The 20,323-nt window shown below is 41.1% G+C and overlaps 1 protein-coding gene across 2 annotated transcripts in view; it reads right to left on the bottom strand.

Annotated features, from left to right (window-relative positions):
* Nucleotides 1-20,323, bottom strand: part of SUGT1 (SGT1 homolog, MIS12 kinetochore complex assembly cochaperone) — a 109,779-nt gene that overhangs the window by 27,125 nt on the left and 62,331 nt on the right. For both annotated transcript variants that reach the window (XM_056555476.1, XM_056555475.1), the window contains exons 10-11: nt 19,016-19,112; nt 12,116-12,223 (exon numbers count right to left, since the gene is read on the bottom strand). In XM_056555476.1, coding sequence (XP_056411451.1) covers nt 12,116-12,223; nt 19,016-19,112 — 205 coding nt within the window. The remainder of the gene's footprint in view (nt 1-12,115; nt 12,224-19,015; nt 19,113-20,323) is intronic.

The following is a 20,323-nucleotide window of genomic DNA, read 5'->3' as shown; positions in this document are numbered from 1 at the left end:
GTTTGCCATTTAACCTGTAAAATTCTAATTCAAATTAAATCAAAAGTAACTGTAGGTCACAGCTCTAAATATTACTCTACATACAGGATTTTTTTAAATGTTTTTATTATTTTGCCATACTGTGATTTGTTGCACCCCACTGCACATCGCACAGACTACTAAAAATTTTGAATCCTATGTTTGTAATCATTCATTACAAGCAGCCTCTTGGACCATTTCATTCACAGAATGCAAGCTGCCATAAATGCCCCAGCTGACATAGGACCATGCTCCCCCCCTGGAAATTCTTTGTATCTTTGCTGCTATCATGTGATCTGACTGACAAGGCCATCCCAATAAAGTGACTGATTAATTCCCCCCAAAATCTACCCACACTACCATGAATATTCTACTTGATGCTGTCTCATTTGGCATCTTGGGCATCACAATGCATGCTACCAAAATGAACATCTAGAATAAAAAGGGTAGACCAAGAACGCAAAAAGTTTGAGTGCATAGCCCAGTGTTTCCCAACCTTTTTCAGCACGGGGAACCACTTCACCGTTAAACCCATAGTGCCAGACGTGTCCCCCTGCTTAAGCAAGTACATGTCCGGGCCCGTCTGAAGTTTGCTAGAGAGCATTTGGATGATCCAGAAAAGGATTGGGAGAATGTCATATGGTCAGATCAAACCAAAGTAGAACTTGTTACATGAACATGTTAGTGTAAAAAAAAATTTGATTTTGATTTTTCTCCTGCACTTTGCTGCTGTTCCTGTACAACACCTAAAGGGTTAACAAACTTTCTGAATGTAATTTTGAATACTTTGAGGGGTGTAGTTTCTATAATGGGGTAATTTATGGGGGATTTCTCACAGAAAGGCCCCTCAAATCCACTTTAAGCTTACCGTAACTGGTCCCTGAAAAAATCAGACAGAATTTTTCGTGAAAATTTGGAAAATTGCTGCTATACTTTGAAGCCCTCTAAGGTCTTCAAAAAGTAAAAACATTTCAACTTTATGATGTCAACATAAAGTAGACATTGTTATGTAAATCAATATATAATTTTTTTGGTATGTCCATTTATCTTACAAGCAGAGAGAGTTTCAAAGTTAGAAAAATGCAAAATTTTCATGAAATTTTAGAATTTTTCACCAAGAAATAATGCAAGTATCGACAAAAATGTACCACTTTGTTAAAGTAGAATATGTCACAAAAAAACACTCTCTGAATCAAAATTAAAGGTAAAAGCATCTCAGAGTTATTAATGCTTAAAGTGACAGTAGTCAGATTTGCAAAAAAGGGCTCGGTCCTTAAAGGTGAAAATGGTCTTGGTCCTTAATCACTTAAGGACTCAGCCCATTTGGGCCTCAAGGACTCAATTTTATTTTTACGTTTTCGTTTTTTTCCTCCTCGCCTTCAAAAAAATCATAACTCTTATATTTTCATCCACAGACTAGTATGAGGGCTTGTTTTTTGCGCGACGAGTTGTCCGTTGTAATGTCATCACTCACTTAAAATGCCATCACTCACTACCATTAAATGTATGGCGCAACCAAAAAAAAAAATACTATTTGTGTGGGGAAATTAAAAAGAAAACCGCTATTTTGCTAATTTTGGAAGGTTTCGTTTTCACGCTGTACAATTTACGGTAAAAATTACATGTGTTCTTTATTCTTTGGGTCAAAACGATTAAAATGATACCCATAATAACATACTTTTCTATTACTGTTGCGCTTAAAAAAAAATCGCAAACGGTTTAACCAAATTAGTACGTTTAAAATCCCCCTATTTTGAAGACCTATAACTTTTTCATTTTCCGATAAGCGGCGGTATGGGGGCTCATTTTTTGCACCGTGATCTGTACTTTTTATTGATACCATAAAAAAAGCAGCTATTTTGGACTTCATTTATTATTATTTTTTTTTTTTTTAACGTTCACATCGTTCACCGTACGGTGTCATTAACATTTTATTTTAATAGTTGGGATATTCATGCACGCAGCGATCCCAAATGTGTATATAAAATGTTTTTGTTTTTTTTTTTTACACTTTTTGGGGTGAAATAGGGAAAATGGGACAATTTACGTTTTTATTGGGGGAGGTTTTTTTTAAATTTTTTGTTCTTTTTTCACTTTTATTTTTACACTTTAACCCCTTAAGGACTCAGGGTTTTTCAGTTTTTGCACTTTCGTTTTTTTCCTCCTTACCTTTTAAAAATCCTTTCAATTTACCACCTAAAAATCCATATTATGGCTTAGTTTTTGCATCACCAATTCTACTTTGCAGTGACAGTCATTTTACCCAAAAATTCACGGCGAAACGGGAAAAAAAATCAATGTGCGACAAAATCGAAGAAAAAACGCCATTTTGTAACTTTTCAGGGCTTCCGTTTCTACGCAGTGCATATTTCGGTAAAAATGACACCTTATTCTGTAGGTCCATACGGTTAAAATGATCCCCTACTTATATAGGTTTGATTTTGTCGTACTTCTGGAAAAAATCATAACTACATGCAGGAAAATTTATATGTTTAAAAATGTCATCTTCTGACCCCTATAACTTTTTTTTATTTTTCCACGTGCAGGGGGGTATGAGGACTCATGTTTTGCGCCGTGATCTGAAGTTTTTATCGGTACGATTTTTGTTTTGATCTGACTTTTTGATCACTTTTTATTCATTTTTTAATGGTATAAAAAGTGACCAAAAATACGCTTTTTTGGACTTTGGAATTTTTTTGCGCGTACGCCATTGACCGTGCGGTTTAATTAATGATATATTTTTATAGTTCGGACATTTACGCACATGGCGATACCACATATGTTTATTTTTTTTTAATTTACACTTATTTTGTTTATGGGAAAAGGGGGGTGATTCAAACTTTTATTAGGGAAGGGGTTAAATGACCTTTATTAACCCTTTTTTAACTGTTTTTTTGCAGTGTTATAGGTCCCATAGGGACCTATAACACTGCACACACTGATCTCTCATGCTGATCACTGGCGTGTATTAACACACCTGTGATCAGTGTTATCGGCGCTTGACTGCACGGAGCAGTCATTCGTCGATCGGACACCGAGGAGGCAGGTAAGGGCCCTCCGGGTGTCTTGTAAGCTGTTCGGGACGCCGTGATTTCACCACGGCGGTCCCGAACAGCCCGACTGACTAGCCGGGATAGTTTCACTTTAACTTTAGAAGCGGCGGTCAGCTTTGGCCGCCGCTTCTAAAGGGTTAATACCGCACATTGCCGCGATCGGCGATGTGTGGTATTAGCCGCGGGTCCCGGCCGTTGATGAGCGCCGTGACCGACGCGATGTGATGCGGGGTCGCAGCACGACCCCGCTTGATATCGCGGGAGCCGGCGCAGGACGTAAATATACGTCCTGCGTCGTTCGATTGCTAATACTGTTCAGTGCTATGCATAGGACATAGCACTGATCAGTATTATCGGTCATCTTCTGCTCTGGTCTGCTCGATCGCAGACCAGAGCAGAAGACCCGTGGAAGGCAACGGAGGCAGGTGAGGGGACCTCCGGCTGCCATGCTGGATGATTGGATCACCGTGGCAGCGCTGCGGGCGATCCGATCATCCGCGATCGCAGATGTCCGCCATTACGGGCGGGTCCCTGGCTGCTATCATGGTTATGCATAGGACGTAAATGTACGTCCTGATGCGTTAAGTACCAGCTCACCAGGACGTACATTTACATCCTGCATTGTTAAGGGGTATTCCAGAATTTTTTTTATTTGACTATGCTACAGGGGCTGTATAGTTAGTGTAGTTCATAATATAGTGTCTGTACCTGTGTGTGATGGTTTTCTCACAATTCTTATGTGATTTTCACTCCAATTTTTATCAGCATACAAAATGACTTATCTCAGATTTTTCCCAGCTTGCAGTGCGGCCGAGACCTGACTCACTAGTCAGCTGATGACAGGGAGCCTGTCTGCTTCAATGGGTGGAGCGATCGCTTGGTGGGAGAGAGATCAATCTGCAACTAATGCAACAGCTGTAGGCACCATGATTGAAAACCACAGGTCTTTTGATGGATGCAGCTCATTTATGTTTCAATGGGTGGGGTGGCTGATGCGTGGGAGGGAGGAAAATGGAATTGTGGGATTTGTAGTCAAAAGAAAAGTCAAACAGGAAATACGAGTTCACAAAATGCTAGTCACAGTGTTATGGTAATCTCACAAAATAGCCATTTAGCCCCAAGACAAGCGCAGATCCTTCCTAAGCATGTCCATTACTGCCTGCCAGGTACATACTAAAATCACCTTATGGTGCATAACCCCTTTAAGCACTATCCTTGGTACCAAAAACATAAGGCCCACGTAACCCACTTAAGCCAACATATCCACATTACCAATCATGTTTCCACAATGACAATATGAACAGAGGCTATATATTTTTTTTTTATATTTTCCATGCTGAAACCAATTTTTCTATATAAAACTTGTCTACAGTGTAGTTCCCCCACAGCGTACTATTTGTCCCACAAAAGTAACAAAATGTAATAAATTACAAAGCCATTAAAATATATGCACTATTAGAATGCAACATTCCAAAAGACACAAACCAATAGGGATTAAAGGAAATCTGTCAGTAGTATCATCCGCACTAAACCTGTCACACAGGCTTGTAGTGCGGGTGATGCTGATTAAAACCGTACTCACATTGTCCAGATTCGCCCAGCCGTTCCGCCACAAATAACGTTTTTCTATTTATGCTGATGAAGGCCTTGGGACATAGGCGGAGCTCCGATCCAAGCTTGGGGCACGCTGACGTCATCTTCGCCAGGCGGTCCGGGTGATACTACTGACAGATTTCCTTTAATAAAAGTTTATTTTATGATGCAGCTAGTCCTCCCGCATACCTGGAAGATCATTCTTCACATGAAGACATCCTTTTTAGCCAGTAGTTTTTTTTCTTCTTAGATGTAGAACCTTGAAAGTATAGTCTTCTTTTAGCATACACATAATGGGGTGGCCATCAAACCTGCTGCCATTCACATTGAGCTGCAGTCTCTTCAGATACAGATTCAACTGGCCTATCTTTAATGTCAAACCTCACCATAGCACCCTATCATACAAAACGTGATCTCCATGTCTCCTGCACTGATTTTAGTAAGGGACTGCAAGAAAGTAATCGTTTACTGTGTTTCTGCAGCCTGACAACTTATGGAGACACGTCCACAAGTGGCCAATTCCTTGTACAAAGTACATGTGGCAAATATCAGTACTATCCATATGAATGGGTTATGGACGAATTTCATGCAAATGTTTCATGCAAGCGCAAATCTTTACCATGGCACTGATGGTGTAACTCTGGGGTGTCAGCTGGGATCCTGATCTGCTCCTATCAGAGACAACCTAATAAACTGGACACAAAAGTGGTTTATTAACACTTCTTTGGCATTTGTAGGGAACCTAAGCTAAAGCAATGCCACTGCCTCTAATGGATGCAGCAGTCATAAGACAAAGCAGTTCTGATGCACTCATCAGTTCAGTCTTTGACCAGACTGAGGTTGTTTTTACCCATAATTTGGACTCATTTGGAGGTTTTACTTAGCGAGAAAAATTGCCCTGTCAAAAAGAAATATGACGTCCCAAAATGACAGGCTTCATTCGCCTCACATTTGAGGCATACAGGAGACAGGGGAATTTCAAAAACACCTGCTAAAAAAACGACAGGGTCACACAGGTTGCACCCACAGTGTATTTCATGCTGCGTATGCGCCGACAGCATAGCAAGTGCCCGGCGGTGATCAGGAAGCTCTGTGTATCTGCTGAGTAATCTGCCACTACGAGCGAACACACAGAGCTATCCACCCGCAGCCGGGAGCTCCCTGTACAGTCCCTCTGTGACTATCGTGGACGCATCGTCAGCATGAAATATGCTGCGGATGCGCCCCGTGTGAGCCTGCCCTCAATCTTTAAATGGGCTCTGTCAAATACAATAACTTTTGATATGTTATAAGGCATGAAAACAATTCATCAGACAATTCAGTATTTTGTACTGAAAAAGCCAGTCAAAAAAAGTGGCCAATAGGGGTCCTCCTCCCTCCTGTTACAAACCAGTCCTGCAGTGTCCAGTGATCACCGACACGTCATGGACACCATGAGTGATTGACAGGGCTGCAAGCAGGTCCAGAGCTGCTGTGCTTGCTCCTGGCCCTCTGTGAGTAAGAGCAGAGTAAGTGAGGGGGAGAAGAGAGGGACCCCATGCCTCTGCAAGGACAGAAACCTCACTGAGCAATGATTGCAAGTAAATAAAAGGTAATTCTGAGAGAAATATAGGTCATAGACAATTCAAAATTAGATGTACATGATCAGGATGAGTTACTGTGCAACAGGTTTGTTTTTTTCCTTTGGGGGGGAGGGGGGCGGAGATCTGACTGGTAAGCTTTAAAAATAACAGATGAAAACCCCAACAGGCACCAAAGTGAATGGGACCTGTCGCGTTCCGTTGATGTTATCAGCTGTTGTAACGGAGCTCCATAACCTGATGTGAACATAGCCTTAGAAATATAGTCACTACAACAATGAAATTCCAATATGCATAGCATCGAGAAATAAGATCTCATCTATTTTGAATACCTTTCCTAAAATAGGATACAGCTACCCATAGCGCAAACAGTGCACAATTTCCCCACTGAAATTGACAAATCTGTGGGTTTTTTTTTATCTTTCTTTACAAGACTATGCCCTGTGTGATTTGTTGCAGATATTTTACTGCAGATTTGAGAGTGCAGAGTGAAATTTGCAAAGAAAAAAATTAAGTTGTGGATTTTTTTTATGCGTTAAATTTCAAAACATTGCAGATTTGTTGAGGAAGTTTACATTCCTATTGAAGTCAATGGAGAAAGTCTGCAATTAATCAATGCACACTAAATTCTGCAGCAAACATACCACACGTGGATGCAGCCTGCCATTATTTTTAGCTCTTTAAAGAGTACCTATCTCCAAACTAAACTTTGACATATTGTCCCTTATGTAATAAGACACTTTGCTATTTACTTGCTGTTAAAATTCTTAACATTTATATGTCTTTATTGAGATTGAAAAAACGGCCACTAGGTGGCTCTGCTCTGTTCCCTGCATAAGTCAATCAGTTGGTTTGGTCTCCTCTTGGCCTGGCAGGAGACTAAACTCAGGAAGTGCATGTGCAGAATGGAGAGGCACAGCTCCTGCAGAATTCAGTAACGTTGCGCCTGCTGGGAAACGTCCACTTTCTCCTGCCGGGAGCTCACACAAGGGGAAAGGTATGATAGAGCTTTTTAAAGCTCAGAAAATATTTTTAATGGCAGAAGGGTTGTTAGGAGTAGTTATATAATAGGAAATATAATCTGAGTTCGGTTAGAAAATATGGTTTGATGACAGGTACTCTTTAAATGTTGACAGTCTGGCACCTGTTGCACCTAGGAACACCACATGGGCAGAACCAGGCGAGTGACCAGAGAGAACACATTGAGGGAATTCATCACACTGTTTACCCTGTTTTTTTTTTTTTAGTCTAAATAGGAAGTCTCATCAGTGACACCTGCACACATCTCACAAAGATACTTACCGGATTCCTTTCTGTGCTCCAGTTCTCCTGCTATCTTCCTCCATGTCATCCATTCCAGGGCCAACTTGGAGCATGGGTGGAGCTTCCTGACGTCACCGCTCCTGTTTGTCAGCAGCAGGAACCAGCAGAAAAGAAGCAGCGGTGACATCAGAAAGCTCTGTCCATGTTCCAAGTTGGCCCTGGAACGGAAAATAAGGAGTAAAATAGCAGGAGAATAGAAGCTCGGGACAGTATTAGGTAAGGCTGCATTCACACCTCTTTTTCAGCCTAAGGTTGCCGGATCAGGCTGGGAGAGGGGAAAACCAGGCGCTCCAGTACCCCAACTGAAATCCATTTACTTTAATGAGCCTACCGGAGTCAAACGGTGACTCCGGTCGGTTCATTTTTGACCCATATCCGGTTTCCTGACCGGACCCAAAACCGTAGTATACTATGGTTTCAGGTCCGGTCACAAAACCGGAAACGGGTCAAAAATAAGCCGACCGGAATCACCGTTTGACTCCGGTCGGCTCATTAAAATGGATTTCAGCGCCGGTCCTGCTGGGGTACGGTACGCCCGGTTTTCCCCTCCCCCAGCCGGATCCGGCAACCATAGGCTGAATACGAGGTGTGAATGCAGCCTAAGTATGGTTGTCATTAGTGTCCTCAGTGTCACCTGCACTACCTCTCTGTACCAACAAGTTAGTGCAAGTGACACTGATGACGGATTTCCTTTAATAAACTGTTGCAGCCAATTTCTGTGCAACGTTTCATTCAGAGCATTTTAGAACCATAACCACACTGTGGACTGCTTTAGAAGAGTTTTTGCAGTGGTAAGTGATTTATCAAGCGCAACTTTCTGGAGAAAGTCGCACATTTGCTGCACATTACCTCTTTTACACGCTAACTTAGACTAACTCCCACCAGCCCTACAAAATCATCTAAACTGGCCGCATGATTTAGCCGGGCGACATATTTATCATTGTCATGCATTTGATGAATCTGTCCCACACACTTCAAAATCACCGCAACATTTGTGTTCTAAACCTGCACAGAGAGTAGACCATAAAGGATAAATTCCCCCCAGTGTGAGGCTGCGTGGTAGCTGCGCAGATCTACACACAGTCTGAAGATATATATATATTGATTAGGAGCTGGAAAGGTGCGGAAGACAAAACAGGATATATGTCATTTACTGCGTGAACAGTGAAATCCGCTATAAATCCAGAGATGCAAATCTATATTCAATTAAACCTAAACAAAGTAGAATAATAAGGTTATAAAGGAGACGTCGCCTGCCTGGATACAGAGGTCCCTGAGCGGGCACGTGACTGCTGCTTTGATTGGGGTTTTGTGTAGACTGTTCTGCTGCCCGCTCTCTGTAAACAGACTGTCGGCTGTCACACAAGGGCACCGGAGCTAATTGGTATTCTTCTTCTTTGTTTAAGCCATCAATCTAATAAAGTGTTCCATTTGCATACATTCATATTTCCAGACACAAGTTCTATGAGGAATGCCCCACCTAAAGGCCGCGTTGCACGCAGGCCACCACATAGTCTGACTAATTAGAAACTACTGTGCCCTAAACTCATTAGTTATGCCAGCCGGCCTGCGCTACTGTCACATGGAGCAAGCAATTACGGCTCATGCTCCCCGAACATCAGAGCTTTATTTACTGCCAGCCGGAAGAATAGATATTCTCACACACAAATTTCCTTTCATCGGCTACATTTTCCATAGCGTTCGGTTTCTATCTCTGTTATGCCGAGAATGTTAATGCCTTAAAGGCATAAGATCTGTTCTTCGGCAGGAATATTTTTTCATAAAACCGACCTTCCTTGAATTCAAAATTCCATCTATTTTCTATTTTATTGTGTCATTTCCTAAGAACTATGTTTTTAACCTGGAGCATTTCAAGCTTCCTGAAGCAGATTAAAATGAACCATTCCTAGGGGAGGATGCCTTAGCCTATATTTTCATGTCTGCTAAAAAGAGAGAGAGAGAGCGAAGAAAAAAATTACATATATACGGGGAGATCTAAGCAGCAAAATAAGGTTTAATGTGACATTTTACAATTTCCATGTTGCTGTGAGTCATTTCAGTTTATAGCAGAAATAAATATGACTAAACAAGAACCAGCCTTTCTTTTTCCCTGTGTCAAAAACTTTTAATTTTTGATGGGTAAGCACGGCAACCCCTGATCCTACGCCTATGTATTTTACAAAGCAGGCTAAGGTTTAAGAGCCTCCACAAGTGTTTCCCAACCAGTGTGCCTCCAGCTGTTGCAAACCTGCTACAACTCCCAGCATGCCCGGACAGCCAGCGGCTGTCCGGGCATGCTGGGAGTTGTAGTAGGTTTGCAACAGCTGGAGGCACACTGGTTGGGAAACACTGGTCTACACGGAAGCAGGGCACTATAAAACATAGCACTTCGTGTCAGAAGCACACACCATATATACCATATACTGCCGCTGTACAGCACAATTACAAAGATATCTCCTCTAAAAGCAACGATTGTAAGAAAGATAACTTAATAGCAGGGCACTTTATAGAGCATGTATTTATAGTGAATCCTACGGGGGGAGGGTACAAAAGAAAAACATCAGAGGCATACAGAGGTTAATCTTTCCCCCATATACTACTATGCATGAGGTATTACGACTATAAGCAACTCAAAATGTGTATAAACCTTAAAGGGGTACTCCGGCGGAAAAGCTTTTTTTTTTTTTTTTTTTATATCAACTGGTGCCAGAAAGTTAAACAGATTTGTATATTATTTCTATAAATAAAAAAAAAATTATCTTTCTCCTTCCAGTACCTATTAGCGACTGTATATTACAGAGAAAGTTCCTTTATTTTTGGATTTTTGTTTTCTGTCCAGTGCTCTCTTCTGACACCTCTGTTGATATCAGGAGCTGTCTAGAGCAGCATAGATTTGCTATGAAGATTCGCTCCTGCTCTGGACAGTTCCTGATACGGACAGAGGTGTCAGCAGAGAGCACCGTGGACAGAAAAAAGAAAGAAATCCAAAAAGAAAAGAACTGTTGATAGCAGCTGATAAGTACTGGGAGGATACATTTTTAATTACATTTTTAATTTAATAGTAATAGTAATTTACAAATCTGTTTAACTTTCTGGAACCAGTAGATAAAAAAAAATAAAAGTTTTCCACCTGAGTACCCCTTTAAGGTCATCTGCAGTGCTATAACACTTATCCCCTATCCACAGGATAGGGGATAAATGTTTGATCACAAGGGGTTCGACCGCTGGGACCCCCTGCGATCCTCCTGTACAGTGCCCCGTCACTGAGAGCGCTAATGCACGCATCGTCGACCTAAAGAGGTCAACGGTAACCTCCCTCTCATACAGTTCTATGGGACAGCCGTGGCCGCATGCAGGAGATCGCGGGGGGTCCCACAGATGGCCTTTATATATTTACACATTTATGTCTTAAAGGGGCACTGTCAGAATCAAAAACTTTTTGTATGTTGCACATCTTGGCAAAACGTTAACCTTTTAATTCATCATTAAAAATCATTTTTATAAAAATAACGACTTTAAAATACAGAAGACAATCCTGTGCGTCTTGCAACATCATTTATGTCTGTGCTGAAGCACAGACAGGGACAAAGTGAGGATGTAACTAACATTTTACTGTGCTCACCCCTGTTCTATCAGTCTGCCGCACGAAATCAGAGAGAAGGGAGTTACAGAGCAGCGATTGGATGATAGAATTTAGGCGATTTGTATTTCAAACTGGTTTACCAATTGCTGCAACAAAACTATCCCCATAAAAAAATGTTTATACAGATGTAGCAGAGCCAACTTTGTGTATCTTGTTAACAATGAGCTGATGTGGTCTTTGTCTATTCCTTTGGATTCAATGGAAACCAATGACAATTTAATATCCAGGGAGCCAATATGACAATTGCAGTCATTCGAATAGTTAGTGTAGGTAACTCATGGCACTACAGGTAAATATCATAGGTCTTGCTAGATCCTTGCCCCTCACTCTGACTACCGATACACTGTACGGGGGGGCATATGCAACCAGGCAAAGTTCGTAGAGCATGCCATCCAATGTAGGAAAGAAGCATTGCACTCGCCGTTTTATTTGGATATTTATTAAAGATCACCTTATATCCAGAACAACAACATTCATTGTCGGGCGCCAAGGGAATTGGTGGTGCAGGGACGTGACTGCAGACGCCCCTGCACCCGTTCCACCCCTCCATTGGCATCCAACACCGAATGTTGTTGATCTGGATATGAAGTGATCTTCAATAAATATGCAAATGAAACAACGAGAGCAATGCTTCTTTCCTACGTTGGACAGAATTGCAGTCATGCACTTTCAAAGGAATTAAAGACCAGATTGTAAATAACAGAACATAATCGTTAACTTTCCTCAATTTTCAGTGGTTTCTAAGTATACAACTGGAAAATACTAATCTACAGGTTTATATTACTTCTAATAACTACATTTGGCCATTCCACATTGATTCTATTCAGAAAGAAAAAGAACCAATCATGACGTCACAAAAACAGCCAACCACACAGGGCAGTAAAAGCAAAAAAAAAAAGACTTACCTTGGTTGAAAGTACTTTGAATGTACTTTGTTCTGGCACAATAGAGTGAAACAAGTAGAGTGTCAAGTTGTAATGTTCTCCCGATGGAAGGTTCACATTTAAACTGAACTGTAAAAGAGAAATGCAATCTGCGTTATTATAAAACATAACGCTACTTTGCAATTTTTTTTTAAATATAAATCTCCAAACAAAGTGCACAGACGCTTCCGCACACAGCTCGGCCTCATATCGCTGTAAAAAATGAATCCTGAAAGAAATGATTCTTAATTAAGATCCAGGGTCAATTGGAAATATATGCGGCAGCATATTCCGAATGGCTGGCATTCATATACAGTCGTGGTGAGCAGGTGCTTCTTTTCAAGTCTTATAAATTGGTATGTACAACTGACATGAACTAATGTTTTTTTTCCTCACAAACTAAAAAATGCAGCTATTATAAAGAATCCGATCCGCTAGTAGGTAATCCACAGCTGTCACATTACTAGAGGCACGGTCATAATTTATACAAAGACATTTCTGTGGAAGGGATTGAAAACAATTCTCCAATACACGTCTATTACTGAAATCCTCCTTGCAAAGACAAATTATAAGGTTCAGTTCACACAGGGCAGATCTGCTGCATTTATTTCTGTGTAGATTCTACACATATAATGCCGGATAATTATTTCTATTTTCAAAACTGTCCCCAACACAATGGAAAAAAAATATTAGAGCAGATTTTCAGGGTTTGAGTTTGTGTATCACCAATCTACAAGATCACTGGGGGCCCCACTACTGGGAACCCACCGATCACAAGAACAGGAGCCCCAGGTGTCATGACTGCAGTGAGAGGGAGGGAGGGAGGGGGGGAGAGGGAGTGTTAATGTAATTTTTTTTAGGTTTTATTAATAAATTGTTAATCTAACAGAGTCATTAAAATGTCAAAACAATAAAAACATTAGGATAAGTGTCAGGCAAAAGCAAACAATAACAGCAACAAACGAGTATAGGTTAACCCCTTAAGGACGCAGGACGTTAATGTACGTCCTGGTGCGGTGGTACTTAACGCACCAGGACGTACATTTACATCCTGTGCATAACCGCGGGCATCGGAGCGATGCCCGTGTCATGCGCGGCTGATCACGGCTGCTGATCGCAGCCAGGGACCCGCCGGCAATGGTCGACGCCCGCGATCTCGCGGGCGTCCGCCATTAACCCCTCAGGTGCCGGGATCAATACAGATCCCGGCATCTGTGGCAGTGCGCGATTTGAATGAATGATCGGATCGCCCGCAGCACTGCTGCGGGGATCCGATCATTCAGAACGCCGCACGGAGGTCCCCTCACCTTCCTCCTTCCGGCTCCCGGCGTCTCCTGCTCTGGTCTGTGATCGAGCAGACCAGAACAGAAGATAGCCGATAACACTGATCTGTTCTATGTCCTATACATAGAACAGAACAGTATTAGCAATCATGGTATTGCTATGAATAGTCCCCTATGGGGACTATTCAAGTGTAAAAAAAAATGTAAAAGTAAAAGTGAAAAAAATGTGAAAAATCCCCTCCCCCAATGTCCTAACTATTAAAATAAAATGTTAATGATCCCGTACGGTGAACGGCGTGAACGTAAAAAAAAAAAAGTCCAAAATTGCTACTTTTTTTTATACATTTTATTAAAAAAAAATTATAAAAAAAATGTATTAAAAGTTTTTTATATGCAAATGTGGTATCAAAAAAAAGTACAGATCATGGCGCAAAAAATGAGCCCCCATACCGCCGCTTATACGGAAAAATAAAAAAGTTAGAGGTCATCAAAATAAAGGGATTATAAACGTACTAATTTGTTTAAAAAGTTTGTGATTTTTTTTAAGCACAACAATAATAGAAAAGTATATAATAATGGGTATCATTTTAATCGTATTGACCCTCAGAATAAAGAACACACGTCATTTTTACCATAAATTGTACGGCGTGAAAACGAAACCTTCCAAAATTAGCAAAATTGCGTTTTTAATTTCCCCACAAAAATAGTGTTTTTTTGTTGCGCCATAGATTTTATGATATAATGAGTTATGTCATTACAAAGGACAACTGGTCACGCAAAAAACAAGCCCTCATACTAGTCTGGCGATGAAAATATAAAAGAGTTATGATTTTTAGAAGGCGAGGAGGAAAAAATTAAAACGTAAAAATTAAATTGTCTGAGTCCTTAAGGCCAAAATGGGCTGAGTCCTTAAGGGGTTAAAGCACACAGACCCTTGCCCAATGTTTCTAGCCCCATCTATGGCCAAAAAGATAGTTACTAAATCTCACTAAATATGAGCTGTGGCTGGTTTCTCTATCCAATATGACATTTCTCTCTATAAGATGCTCCATGTGAATTGAATGGACCAGTCTAGCCCATTGAGACAAAGTCAGAATGTCGAATGATTTCCTGGTCAATTCAATATTTATGGGACTTACAGAGAAATGAGATCTATTATATCTGTCTGAGCGATGGATTTCCTGAAAAAAAGAGCACCATCTCCATTCAGATGATATACTTTAGGGTTTGCTAGACAAAGATATGAACCCTGTAAAACCTTTGGTCCCATGTTCCTTTTTAACACGAGACCCTAGGTATATATACGTTGCATCTGACACAAGTATATGTTGGGAGTCACCCCCATGTATACCTCGGACGACCAGTGTAGTGTGAAATAAGCTTCACTTTGACACATACTGCCTACCTAAACACTGTTGCAGACCAAGACCTCCCTTCATGGCCATGGCTTCGATGAGCAAGACAATGCCTCGGCTATTCGCTGCATAAATTGTTCAGGAATGGTGTAAGGCATATGACAGTTTTAGGTGTTGACTCGGCATTCAAAGTCCCCAGTTCTTGGACAGATCTGTGATCATTTATGGTATGTGCTGGAAAGACAAGTCTGAACCATAAAGGCTACAATGCACAACTTACAGTAGGTTGTAACATCTTGGTGCCAAATACCAAAGAACACTTTTAGAGGTTCTGTGAAGGTAGAGTCCATGCCTTGACAGATCATAGCTGTTTTGGCTACATATTAAGGGTCTGCACAATATAGGACATCTGGCTTAAAAGGGGTTACCCAGGATTTAAATGGGTACTCCACCCCTAGACATTTTATCCCCTATCCAAAAGGATAGGGAATAAGATGTCTGATTGTGGGGATCCTGCCACTGGGCATCCTGGCAATCTCAGCTGCGGCAACCCCAGGCATCTGGCGCACGGAGCAAACTTCGCTCCGTGCCAGAGGCATGTGACGTCACGGTCCAACCCCGCTTGTGACGTCAGGGCCGTGCCCCCTCTATGGAAGCCCATGGGAGGGGGCGTCGCGCCCCCTCCCATAGGCTTGCAGAGAGGGGGCATGACGTGACAGCACGAGCCTTCGGCGCTGCACCTGATGCTCTGAAAAAAAAAAACGCCGGGGATAAGGTGTATAGGGGAGGATTACCCCTTTAAACATACCGTAGCATTGCTTATCCTTAGGACAGGTCCTCAATATGAGGTTGGCAGGGGTTTGGCTCTGGACACCTCATCCACTCAGCTGTCTGTAGAAGCCACAGTGCATCTGAGGACAGCCCATCAAGTCTGACTAACCCCTTTAATGTTATGGCTGATATATTATATACATACATAATATATAACTATACATCTGAATGCTATAATGCAGCAGTACTGGCAGTTAAACAAATGGAATATAAAAGGCAAACAAGTTATTAGTGGTAAAGGATTACATTTACAAAGTTCTTAGCTATTCCAATATCTGCTCAGACATTAACCATACACCCATGATCCCTAACCCCGCACCTCTCTAATAATGAGCCATTTATTACCAACACATTTACATTTCAAATGGCTTCAAATTGAAAAGGACATGAAATGTTTGCTGAAGGAAAATCAATCTTGTTATTAGCCGAGAAAATTGTTAATATCGTGCACATTCTATATGACTGGGATGTAGAACAGGAGCATGCGAAAAGGGAAAACAAAATGATAGACATGACTATTGGGAAAATAATGCAGAAATGTTGCTAAAGCTATGGTTACGGCTTATCATGGTGCGGACCAACATAATATATGAGGCGCTGACAAGCCGAGCAATAAAATGGAAAGAGGGTGTTATTTACAACTCAGATTTCATTCATTTTTGGAAGAAAGCCACAAGGAGAAATCGCTGTCAACAACAGATTACAAAGAGTAGACACAGACTTCTCAAATGTGTTTACATGCCACCAGTGTTAATGCAATTACTGCTCATTTATCGACTAACCCATCAACTCTATGGGGAAGTACTGAGCATATAGAGGAACGTTCACCCAGAAAGTAATCATGTGAAAGTGTAGCAGATCATTGCAATTCACTTCAGGAACAACAATATTAAAGGGGACCTGTCTGTGTTCTCATGCTGCCCGAACCATCGGCAGAACAAAATACACAAAATCTGTTAAAAAACAAACAAACTATGATTAACACTGAAAAGCCACATTAGAGAAATTATAGAATCAAAGCCCACTGGGAATGTAACTAGTCATCAACATGGTACCCCAGCTGCTGCTCTCAGCCCCCTCACAATTAATGAACGATGGGGGAGATTTATCAAAACCTGTGCAGAGGAAAAGTTGCCCAGTTGCCCATAGCAACCAATCAGATCGCTTCTTTCATTTTGCAGAGGCCTTATTAAAAATGAAACAAAGGAAAAAAAGAGAAGGGACTGCGCCCCTAGTGAAGTACGTTCATGAAGAGGTATAGGTGGTGGTCAAGAGAATTACTTACCAAGTGGTGAGGCTTTATGCAATATCCAGGCCTGCAGCCACGGACCTCTGGGATCGACTCGTTCTATCAGAGTTAATTAGTAGAAAGGAAGGAAAAAACGACCGTCTCTGGTGCTGGTCTGCTGTGGTTGATAGGATTAGGACATCTGATGTAGTGGTATAAAAAGGTTTATTATATAAAACAAATGCAATGCGTTTCTGGTCCAAAACGGACACTTCGTCAGGCAAGGTGCACTGGCAAAGGGTCCGTTTCGGACCAGAAACGCGTTGCACATGTTTTATATAATAAACCTTTTTATACCACTACATCAGATGTCCTAGTCCTATCAACTGCAGGAGACCAGCGCCAGAGATGGTCGTTTTTTTCTTCCTTTCTACTTATTAAAAATGAAAGAAGCGATCTGATTGGTTGCTATGGGTAACTGGTCAACTTTTTCTCTGCACAGGTTTTGATAAATCTCCCCCAATGTCTCTCTAGGGAGAGACCTGTCAATTATGCACAGTGGAGCGGAGAGACGTGATTACTGCCCACCACGAACAATCACCCCGTTTCCAGAGGATTTTGAGGGTATGACGGAATGAAGGCTAAGAGTAAATCATAGCTCGGAGCATGAATATTTATGCTTCCTGTGGTTTGGGCTGCATGAAACCACTGAGAGGACCTGTGGCCAACCCCCCAAAAAATTCTTTAAAAAGCTTACAACACCCTGATCCCACACCTTTCTACAGTTTCTTGATATTCCCATTTGTTCCCCAAATATGCAGGTTTATAGTTTGTCTCATTATTTAGGGTATTCGTCAGATGGGCGTGAAGCTAACTTTAATAATGGGAGTGACTGGGCAGCATTTTACAGTCATGGTTATGAACGTTGTACATTGAGGAGCGTGACTGCCTAATTCACACTTCTACAAAAAAAGACAAAAAGGAGCGCTCCATGGTGCAATAAATAACATATGTGGAAACGCTAGTGATGATAGAGCGCTTACCAATGTAAGTTGTGCAAACGCCAGCACAACTTGGATGATAGCATGAAGCAGATCCCTCTGCTGCCACTCCACAATAAAAGCAATATAAAAAACCAACGACCTCCAGACCAGTGGATAGTAGGGCGCTGAGGGACCAGGCAACCGTTGAAGCAATCAGCTTTATTCCCAACATGCAACGCGTTTCGCGCTAGTCCGCTTCATCAGGCATCTAATTTATATCACTAGCGCGAAACGCGTTGCATGTTGGGAATAAAGCTGATTGCTTCAATTGTTGCCTGGTCCCTCAGCGCCCTACTATCCACTGGTCTGGAGGTCGTTTGTTTTTTATAATTCACACTTCTGACTGTATAATCCCACCCGTCACCTGATATTTAGTCCAATTATTAAAATTAAGTTCACACGCATCTGATTTGTATCTTGGAAGGTCAGGCAATCTATATACGCACATCGCTAAGTAACGGGAGGGAGTATCCAGAAACTGTAAAAAGGGGTGTGATCAGGGCACCCTAAGTTATTAAATAATAATACAATCTCCTTTTTGGGGTTGGGCACAGGTCCTAAAACATCAGGTGTCATACTTGTGTCCACTATGTTACCTCATAGCACTTTCTGACAATCCTAATAACGATATCAGTAGAGAGAACAAGGTATTACTTTGGATAGAATACTCAATTTTTCCTGCTTGTCCATCTTGGGGATCTGTTATCATAGAGCAGTGTTTCCCAACCAGGGTGCCTCCTGCTGTTGCTAAACTACAACTCCCAGCATGCCCGGACAGCCTTCGGCTGTCCGGGCATGCTGGGAGTTGTAGTTTAGCAACAGCTGGAGGCACCCTGGTTGGGAAACACTGTCAGAGTGACTTTTATATACTATTGTGTAGCATTGCCTATGCACAGAACACCATTATTTGACTCCATTCAGCCACTAGAATGAATGCTTATCTTTAGGTGAGAACCCGCTGTCTGTATCGCTTTAGTGTCAGCCCTCGGTTATGATTGTAGGCGGGGGGGGATAACGTATGCTTGTACCTTCTAATCGGTTATTGTTCTCTGGATGGCCTCCTCTTACATGTTTTACACTATACACGGTCACCCTCTGATCTTCTAGCAGCAGATAGAGGATCTCATTATGTGTCTCCTTACCTGTCTCTCAGCAAACTGCATGTGTACGTCTTCCTTCGGCACATTCTTGATCATTACTGTGACGATGACCTGGGATTCTGTTTGATACCAGTCATGTCTTCATAGAGAAAGAAGCACATTAGTCAAAGCAGCCATTATTAGGAGAGACTAACAAAAACAGCCTTCCAATGAATACAATCTATCATTTCCCTTTAGGTCACATGTACAAGAAGCAAAGTCCCCATTATTTCTCCAGGCATACAGTTGGTGCATTATGCTATACACATTGAATGATTATTTACTAACTATACAAGAGGAAATGCTAATATTACTGATTATATATTCTGATGAATGACAGAATGAATAGAATGCTGCTAGTAAAAGGCTTTTGCAATGGAAGTTCCATTAGTAGGGACCTCGGTCAAAGATTACGGCAAACTGAGATGTCATAAGAGAGGTCTCCTTTACTGTCTGAACATTATCTTCCTATCACGCCTGATATTTTAGGTCTTTTAGCATCTTGGGATTTCTACCCGCGGCGGTGCGGAGGGAGTTGGGAACTGTTCATTTTATGTTTCTTATGCAAAATGTTCAATACAAATCTGATTGATATCAATGGTGGATACTCAATGGTGCTTACAGTGTCCGGCATGCAGCAGATCTAGCACCAGAATCATTTCCATTATTCTGCTCCTAAGATAGAGCAGAACAAAAGGATTCTTATTAGAGATGGCACAAGAAAGATTCTTGTTTTCCCTCTCAAATACATATAAGGGGACATATATATATATATATATATATATATATATATATATATATATATGCACACACACACATTTAAAAAAAATAAAATAAAATTATATATACACACATACATACGCAAGTAAACTACTATGCACATGATCAAGTGTTCATCAGAGTCACATGACCTTTATCATGTGCATAGTAGTATAGTAGTTTACTTGCGTAATTTGCACAGGTGCATTGAACATATGCCCGCGCTCATAGCGCCATTACAGGAAGGTATGTGATGCATCCAATTCATTGTTTATGTTTTTTGTTTAATCAGTTTAGTTACATGTGTTTGCAATATGAGAGTAATGTAATTAATGTAAACACAAAGTTTTCAAGCGGGATTTAAACTTTTATATACATTTTTTAGATTTATGCACTTTATCACTTTTCAGATATTTAAACACAATATTATGTATTTGAATACACTAAAGTATTTATACTAATTTATTCAAAACGTTATTAATTGGGACAATGTGAATTGATATTTGCACTTAATGAGATGTATGAGCATAAAGCCCTCTTTGCTGTGTGTGT

The sequence above is a fragment of the Hyla sarda genome, chromosome 2 (genome assembly GCF_029499605.1).
Source record: "Hyla sarda isolate aHylSar1 chromosome 2, aHylSar1.hap1, whole genome shotgun sequence".
NCBI lineage: Eukaryota > Metazoa > Chordata > Amphibia > Anura > Hylidae > Hyla > Hyla sarda.
This window is presented reverse-complemented; position numbering and strand designations above follow the sequence as displayed.